Source organism: Aquila chrysaetos, chromosome 13 (assembly GCF_900496995.4).
Source record: "Aquila chrysaetos chrysaetos chromosome 13, bAquChr1.4, whole genome shotgun sequence".
NCBI lineage: Eukaryota > Metazoa > Chordata > Aves > Accipitriformes > Accipitridae > Aquila > Aquila chrysaetos.
Genome location: NC_044016.1, coordinates 30301373 through 30311061, shown reverse-complemented (window position 1 = coordinate 30311061; position 9689 = coordinate 30301373). Strand labels below are relative to the sequence as shown.

Sequence of the window (9689 nt, the reverse complement as noted above, 5' to 3'; positions counted from 1 at the left end):
CACTCACTCCCCCCCCCACCCAGTGGGATGGGGGAGAAAATCGGGAAAAAGAAGCAAAACCCACGGGTTGAGATAAGAACAGTTTAATAGAACAGAAAAGAAGAAACGGATAATGATAATGATAACACTAATAAAATGACAACAGCAATAATGAAAGGATTGGAATGTACAAATGATGCGCAGTGCAATTGCTCACCACCCGCCGACCGGCACCCAGCTAGTCCCCCGAGCGGCGATTCCCCGCCCCCACTTCCCAGTTCCTATACTAGATGGGACGTCATATGGTATGGAATACCCTGTTGGCCAGTTTGGGTCAGGTGCCCTGGCTGTGTCCTGTGCCAACTTCTTGTGCCCCTCCAGCTTTCTCGCTGGCTGGGCATGAGAAGCTGAAAAATCCTTGACATTAGTCTAAACACTACTAGCAGCAACTGAAAACATCAGTGTTATCAACATTCTTCTCATACTGAACTCAAAACATAGCACCGTACCAGCTACTAGGAAGACAGTTAACTCTATCCCAGCTGAAACTAGGACAGGTACCAAGACAATTACATCCATCTATTCAGGACTCGTAAAACCATGTCTGGAGTACATGTGTGTCATTCAGGGCCCTCAGGTCAAGAAATATATTCACAAACTGGAGAAGGTCCACTGAAGACCACTAAGATGGCTAGAGGGTTGGAGTACATGGCACATGAGGAAACGGGGTGAAGCAACTGCTGCCATCTTCTACCTGGAGAAAGGACCTAGAGCCAAACCCTTTCCATAGATGCACAGGGAAAGGACAAGAAGCAATGGTCACTAGTTGCATCAAAGGAAATTCCCATTGGACTTGAGGACTTCAACACCAAAGTTGTTCGGTACTGAGACACTGTCCAGGGAGATTGTAGCATCTCCCTCTTTGCAGATTTCAGAAGTTGACTGGACAAGGTCCTGAACAATCTGCTTTCACATGGAAGTTGTCCCAGCTTTGAGCAGGGCATTGGACTTGACACATTCCAGAGGTTCCTTCCAATCTAAATTTCTGTATGAATTTTCTAAGGAGGCATATAGTTAACATAAATTTGGGAAAACATAATATCACGTGTGCTGGTCTTTTTATTTGCCTTTTGGAGTCAAGGTTACGGGGGGTCATGTGTGCAAGAGCTGAGGCTTTAGGAGAAAACATTATTCTTGATAAAAATCTGTGAACAAACTCTTACTGTGTGTTCCTTAACTGTTGCACATTTGTTGCTCATTAAAACAATGTCTTAAAGAGTTTTTTACAGAAGAACATGCTTATCCTCCCTTTGTAATTCTTCATTCAAGTAAAAATCAAGCTGAAAAAGAAAAAATAAAAATTGCATAATTGCAGGAACATACATTTGTCACAGCACTGGAGAACAAAAATGAAGCTAAATTTTCTTGCTCCACTAGCAATAAAATAATGTATTAGAACAAACATGTAATTTATACAGGTTTTCAGACCCTAATGTCTTCTCTCAGAGGCAGCCAATCCAGCAGACAAACTAAGAAACGATCAGGCAAATACGAGTACTGCCAACTTGTACTTGAAAAGTTTGGATTCCAGGGAACACCCAGTGAGGACTGAGCTTTGACAGAGAGCACATAAATCTGTGGCAGCACCCCTGCTGAGAGAAACAATTTCCTCCTCTCTGTCTTAATCAATGGCTAACATTGAAAACATCTTTAATGGTGAAGTCCAGACTCTCAAGTTCATAAAATTAATCAGTAAAATCTACCAGATAGAGGAGTGTTAAGTCACAGACAGCTAGGGTAAAGCACATGAAGACCACAACCATCTGTCATTGCTGAAAGTTGCTCCTGCCACAATAAAGCATGGACATGTCTATCTGGAGAAGATACATCATGTCAAATTTTTTTGGCCCAGGACCAAATAAATTTTATTTAATTGAAACAGAGGCGATATCAAACTTCATGCTCTGCCTTATTAGTTGGGTGTAACACAGTACAGGATCTAGCAGACATGCCAGGATTTAGGCTGAAAACAACTGTAAAGCAAAACCCATTGGTTCTGCAGGTTAAGGTCAGCTAAAAATGTCAGTGTGACATGTCAGCCTGACAGTTGATTTACAAGGCATACAAGCACAGAAACTGATTGCAGCACATCAGTCTTTTACTGTTTTGAAGAAATCAGTGTCATGGTTGCACTGTCACTTGGGAGCCAAGAGCCTAGAAGGATATTCTGCCTGGATGAGAATTAAATTAGCTGCGCGGTTTGCCATTTCCCCATATGTGTACGTTTGAAAGGACAACAGGCCGCTGAGATAAATGATTAATTACAGTGCAATCACTTACAAATACATGAGATGCATCTGCTCAAAGGTTAACAAATAAGACAGCCTGTAATACAATGCAAGGGAAAAAAATCTCATGCTTACAAATGCGTCACTGGGGACCTTTGAATTCAAGCTGCTGGATAGGTTTAGCAGCTTGTTAGCACACTAGTGCTTTGACGCTGTTTATTATTAAAGAGACCCCTGTGACACACTTGGTATATGGTTAACGGGCACAGCAAGTCATAGCTAGAGGGTCTAGTCCTGGAAGAAGTGGTGCAGGTGGGGATTATAAATTGTTTGGGGAGTATTAACTTGGGAGAGGAGCTGCACCATGAAATGCCAGCAGTGGCTCACCAGAGTATCTGGGCCTGTCACAGGAATGAGGGAAGTCATGCTCGGCAGCGTGCCTCTGTCTGGTAGCAAGCTGGATGGACTGTACTGTTACTCTCTTCTAGCTTATCTGCTTAGGTTTCTTATCTGCATAAAGCAGGAAAGAAGGGTGGGAAGAACAAAACCTTATGCTGTTGGATTTTGTCCTTAAATAGAATTTGATCTGGGATCCCATAGTTTATCCCACAGTGCCTGAAGAGAGTGATGTGGTCAGTGGAATATTCTGGTTCTACTGGGAACGGAGGAGACTGGAAGGGTTTCCAAAATCCACTATAACTCAGCAACTCTGCATCTTAGTCTCCCTCACCCTATCCCCAGCAGCGTACTGCTGAACTAACCTAAGACCACAAAAGCACAGTACTGCAACCATCATGATAATTGCTCCCCCCACCTCCCAAACTGCATCCACATCTGCATCCACTGCCATCTTCCTCTTCAGTTGCCTTCTACCACAATTCCCTTTCTCCATAAGCCTACACTCAGCTCCTGGGAAGATTTCCAGTGTCATCCCCAGTGCTGCTGTACAAGTTATTGGATCAGATCCACAGTCGCCACTTGGCATGACCAATCAACATCTGTACAGCAGGCCATTTTCCTCATCTTGAAGGCCCTGCACTACACAGCTCCTCTGTGCGCTTTCTGTTCTAGACACCCCATCGGGTAGGAAACACTGCCTGCCCAGGGTGAGCAACACTACCACAAACGGAATGGACTCTGGTGAACACTTAAGACAAAGAAGCCAAAGGCTGAAATATACCATCCTGGCTACTTTTGGGAATGGCAGTCTGTCCCCATTCATCAACTCCAGAATCCTTCTGGAAACAAAAGAAGAGCATTAAGTTACTGCAGCCCCATCTGCTTTGCCACAAAGCAGCAGGGAAGCCCACTCACTGCATTCCACTGGCCGCTGAGCCCTTTGTTAGTCAAGCAAAGCTCCAGAGTCATCAGTATGTACATTTGCAGGACACAATATACTGATCTTTCACCTATTTTACTGACATGCTGTCATAAACTTATTTCTAAGATAAAGGACAGATTTCAAGTGGAGTAGAATTTGAACAAAGGAGGCGATTCAATCACTTAATGAACAAACTGCTGCCAGATCCCCAGCTGGAGACTTGGGCTCTGGAGGTAGTATTTAGTTCTTACAGACAGGCTGAGCAGGGGCCCTCTCACAACTGTAGTCTCTATGGCCATATGTGTTTCACATCCTGCTTGCTTTTTTTTTTTTCCCCAGCAAGATCTCCAAGCAATACTCTATGAAATACTACATAAAAACCAGTTTACATTTAACCATAGGTTAAACTGATGCATTGTGACACTGCCATTGAGGGGCCATTATCCTCTAGTAATCATCTGTCATTCTTAATTATATGCCTGCAAGTTAAAAATCTAATATGTTGTGACAAAACTGTGCAATTGGAGAACTGCAGAATAAGCAGTTTGCCAACTTGGAACGACACTGGACAGGACACTGAGTTTCAGAAAGCCACACTGGATTTTCACCATAAGGAGGGAGTTCTTTACAGGTTAAAAATTGAGTACATTTGCTGTTTTCAAACACCCTTCAAATGGAAGGGTGGCTGAACCACCCCATTAAGTCATCAGGAAGCCAGTGCTACTTTCAGTAGATCTCACTTTTTCGCAACTTATTACATCATTGATGAACATCACCAATGGTCTTACCATTAAATATTTTTTTGTGTGCTGGACAATTTGAGTGGAAGCATTTAAGAAAACATTTAACTTACCTCTGAATAAAACTAAGGAGTATTTTGTCTCTTGTTTAACCATTGAAGCAATTGTTCTCCTTTCCTGCAAAACTTGTGAATCTACTAGTTTTTGTAGCAAAAAAGGTGAACTGCAGTTACACTGAATCTTTTCTTCAAGCACCACAGCACCAGAGACTGACATGATTACCAGTCCTAGTCTATTATAATAATAAAAAATAATGTTAATAATGAAATAAAACACATCCCATTTTCCATTACTTTTTTAACCGAAAACACAATGTAAAAATATATCTGAAATTTACTTGCTCCTGAGCAATACTGCAACAGTCAGACGCTAATAAGCAACAGTCAGGAAAAGGATTGAGTAGATTAATTAGACCCAGGTCAGCATGAGAAAACCCTGTGTTATAAAAAGATGCCATTAACTCTCTAGGGTTAGAAGGGGGAAACAGAAAATTCATATTTTTATCATTCAAAATACTTGTGAACATTTAACTGACAGACACCCTGGAATGGCTAATGCCAAGTCTTATCAAAGGATGAGATTCTTGCCCAGGCTGCATTTACAATAAGGAACTCAACACCACAGATAATTTTAGAGGCCAAAGATTTAGCAAGATTCAATGAGGAAGCAAACATGTACAGGAATGAACTCCAGAGTTCAAGGCCAGCCAGTTGACAGAAGGCATGAAGAAAACTTGAAGGAACTTCAGCAGAGGCTTGTCCTCACACAGGTCTGTTGGGAGGCCTCAGTGAGGGCAACCCTCTTTCTCTTCAAGGCTGCTTTAAAGTTGAGGTTCTTATCCTGGTCCTTGCCTGAGCTGTGCCACAGCCACGCACCCCATTGATCCTGGCCAACTTCCCAGACTGACTGCAGGCCTGCCTCACCACTGTGCACTTGCCTGGCAATCACTGCTCCTGGTCACTGTGTCCAAGCCCAATCCTGACCCCAACTCAACTTCCGAACTTGACTTTGGACCTACCCTGTCACTACAGCTTTGCTTGGTGGTCTGGCCCCTGGGCTGAACCCGACCACCCTCATCGGCACTGTCTGCCTCACCTGGGCTATGGTGGGACTGGTTCCTTGCTGGTGAAGCCACTGCTTCTGCTGGACTTGTTATCGTGCTCAGTAGCTGGCCTCCTTGCCTTGAGGGAACAGCTTTGCCCTTGCTGCACTCTGACACAGAGCTACAACAGCCGAAGCTAGCTACAAGTATTTGCTGAGAAACAAAATCTGATGTTTGAGCTTTTTAAAAGTTCCTCATTTTTGGTGACTGGAACGCTGAAGGTTGCTTTGAAGTTGTGCAAACTGCCACATTTATACTGCTGGCTGAAGCTTCCCCTAATCTAGTGCTAGCTACTGCCAGATGTGACACCAGAGTTAACAGAGAGTCAGTCACTCAGTCTAAAAATTCAGGCCATAGTAATACTGTTTCTTTCTTTGCCCTACAGACTACATAGGAACTCATGCATTAACACTAGAAGTTCTGCTGAGGCGTATTTTCCTTGACGTCTTTGTCATTGCTTAGCACAGAATTAGCTGACTGGGGTTTAGTAAATTAGTAATTGTCATAATGCACAAAGAGGAATATTGTGTTGGTCCAAATCAATTTTAAAGGATCAGAATAAAAAAATCAAAGCTTACAGTAAAGAATGAACTAAAGGTCCAATTCCCTCCAATTCCATGTGTAGTCCCCAGCATGGATCAACGCTGATCTCCTCCTGTAACTCCACACACCACCCTTTAGATCCCAGTAGCCCTCCTTGCTGCCCCACTGTCCACTTTTCCAATGGCTCACTTGACAGGCACACTGTTCTCCAGCTGTCCACCTACACAGTACTACAGAGCCTTTTACCATCCTCATTGAGGCACTGACATGCTGTAGGAGTAAAAGTTGAGGAGTTCAAATCTCAGCATCACCACCTCCAACAGGCCACACTTCACTTGGCTTGCAACTTTCCTTGCAGCCACAGCACATCTGCAGCCACACAGACAGCTGGTGTGCTGTGGCACCAGGCAGAAATCACCCTGTCACCTAGAAACTCGGTACCAGGGCATCTTTGAGCAGAGGGATAAATTCTGTCCCCCATTTAATCTAGTCCTTGCCCTATATTTCCACTAACGTAGAAGTCTGAAATATTGTGTAACTGAATTATGCTTACCTGACAAAGTTAAACAAGAGTTAACAATCAGTAAAAAGTCTGTGTCAAAACAGAGGGAGCTGCATGTTCTTTAAGTGCTCTCACATATTTGTTTTGAATAAAAGTATCCTACCGGTTTCAAAATACAAAAGTCCCAGCAGCAGATTTTCCCCTATAGTGTTGCATCTTAGAAGAGAAGTATCATCACTAGATATGAGAGTTAGCTAAAACCCAGAACTCAACAGGAAAAGAGATTTGAGACACCACATATCACTTCCTTCTGCAGGCATGACTTTTTTTTTACAGAAAATAAAAACCAAAAATTTTTTATTGACTGTACTGTAGATATCTGTACAGAGTGTAAACTTTAATATTTCACCAGATAAGTGAATAATTCTGGAGAAAGAGTTATCAAGCACCTTCATTTCAACACATTTTTGATATTTACAGTAAGACATACCTGATTAAGTGTATGAATAAAATGAATTAAAAGTTATAAAAAGTTATAAAAAAAAAATCTTTTACATGTTTATATGGTTTGTTATTTTATGATAAATATACAATTACAGAGGAAGATGTCACACAGTTAGGACTAAGAATTGGCTCTGTTTAAAACTGTTACTGTAATGTCTGAAAAGGGAGTGAGGAAATGGGGATATTAGATTACTGTTCTGATCATGACATTGTGAAATGTGTTCTGGCAGAAGGCTCCCAAGCCCTGTTTTTTTCTGCTGCTGCAGACTGGCTTGTGGGTAAGCTTCCTTTCCAATACACAGTGTGGAAGCCAAACTTCACTACCAGATTTGTACTACTAATTTGACATAAGAATATGCATTTTGATTTTCCCTCCCCACTCCAAACTTATTGGTGATGATAAAAACATCAACTTTGCTTTGATTTTCAGCACACTTTTTTGCTGTTACTGAACATTGGTACACAAATTGGGCATCACCATCTTTTTTCCTTTAAGCACCAAGACACAGGTGACTTTTCTGGAAATCAGATTTTTAACTGCCATGGTTTCTCATGGTCTACAAAAGGCATGGGATGGTTTGCTAAAGAAGAAAGATGACTAGGATAGGATTCAAAGACCACTTTCAGGCTTACAGAATCAAACATAGAAAAATTATTTTAAAAGCTCTTGGGAAACAAATATGACTGTGTGTCCCTTTAAAACCAAACACCTCCAAATGAATAAACATCCATTTTTCGATGAACTATCAGCAATTGAGATCTATATCTGAAGTTTCTTTAGTGGATTTTAGGAAACTCCTCAGGAATCCACCTCAGACTGAAATAGAATAAATCTCTTAAAATCCAACAAAAACTTCAAATACATCCACTAAGCAGTGCTGATTACCTATAAAGAATCATGTGCTGTGGGAAAGGAACACATGACCCAGGGTGAGAACTACCCTCACAGCACATGGATAAAGTATTTCCATAATCTCAAAAGTTGAGATTCAGGTTTTGGAAGTGGAAAGACTGGTAGTGGGAAGGAATGCAATTAGGCATTAAATGTCGTATTACGGGGTGTTCCCACCCACATCTATTCACCCTTGGGACCCTTTGGTTGTTTCTCAGCTAGAGATATGGTCCAGCTGCATATATGATGGGCTAAGCATGCCACTATGCAGATAACTGCTGCATGCTCTGAGGTACAACCCACTCTCAGGATTTGAGTCATGCCATCCCTTTACTCTGTTTGGTATTTGTTACTTCAATTTTGCCAAGAGATATTTCCTCTTAGCCCAGCACAGGTGCACCTAGGGCCTCCACATTTACCTTTAAAAGCAAGGAAATAATACTACAAGGAACAACATGTAGTTGGACCCCACCTGGCCAGTTCTGTCTTGCCTAACTGCTACAAAACAGTCATTGCCTGTGTGTGCGTCTGCATACGTGCATTGTGGCTTGCTGTCAGCAGCATGGAGCACTTATCTTTAGGGCCTGATTGTGTTGATAGGAGTGAATTTTTTACAGCACATTTTCAAAAGGTGTCTGCTGCTCTAAAGCTTATTTTAATGCTCAGTTTCTTTCTATACAATCCACTCCAACTGTGTTGTCAGGGCAGCGGCAAGAACGGCCTCCTGGGGTAGCCAAGCAGAGGTGAGTACAACCGCCGTTATTCACTGTACAGTAGTTATGTCCTGGGAAAGAAGAGAGGTGTAAAATGTTAAAGAAAAACAAAAGCAAAAGAGCCATAAAAACCACATAGATACAAAAAAAGTGCAGATTTCATGACTACACTAGAGAAACAAGCCATAACGAAATTGAGAGTGAAACAAAACTGCTCTGGGGAGATGGGAGTCATCATATCCCTTGTGTCAGCTTCTGATACTCACCTCAAAGAAAGACCCAGATACTGGGACAGAGCAGGAGAGGCAACATGAAAAAACCAGGCTGTTCCTGAAATGCCCTTCATAAATTGGCCAAGTGGTCACAGACATTAGAACCAAGAGACAGTGAGTAAGGAAATACAGAAAGCGCAACACGGGGGGCAAAGTCCAAAATGCTACAGAACATCATCCCTGGATACCACCCACTACAAAAACATAGAGGAATGACCCATGAAAACAAAAAAAAATCATGTGAGTGGGGAGGAGTGCCTTAATGTTGGAGGGTAAAATGAAAGAGAAGACAGTGCCAGGAGCAGTGGGTCTGAGAGGAAAGGCATCTATCAGAGAAAAAGAAAAACACTTGAAACAGACATATGATGAGAAAGAAATGATACCAAGGTTCTGAATATTATAAACACAAGCATTTACTCAGCACACAATGATGTTTTGTTTTACACTGCCTACCAAAACGGAACTGTGAATTAACTAGAAATAACAACGTAACTGATTTCTTAATTATGACATTTATATGCATTTTTAAGCTCTGAACCAAGCTTTCAATTAAATTAAATTATGTTTTTTACTATATATATTGAATAATTTGAAGATAAACAATCTCAGGTGTTTTTTAGGCCTAAAGTAAAACCACCAAAACTATCCTTCCAGCCACGTTGTAATAATAAAAAAAGTGAATTCTTCTCCTAGCTGTGAATTGCTAAGAACAACATAACTGAACAGTGATATTGCTTCCCAAAGAATAAATTGTTATTTCAAGGATATCAACT

The 9689-nt window shown here is 41.6% G+C and overlaps 1 protein-coding gene across 3 annotated transcripts in view; it reads right to left on the bottom strand.

The window, feature by feature from the left end:
* Window positions 1-6875: 6875 nt before the first annotated feature.
* NID1 (nidogen 1) overlaps window positions 6876-9689 on the bottom strand; it is a 46864-nt gene continuing 44050 nt past the window's right edge. For all 3 annotated transcript variants that reach the window (XM_030035560.2, XM_030035561.2, XM_030035563.2), the window contains one exon: window positions 6876-8715. In XM_030035560.2, the coding sequence (XP_029891420.1) occupies window positions 8594-8715 (122 nt within the window). In that variant the 3' untranslated portion in view covers window positions 6876-8593. The remainder of the gene's footprint in view (window positions 8716-9689) is intronic.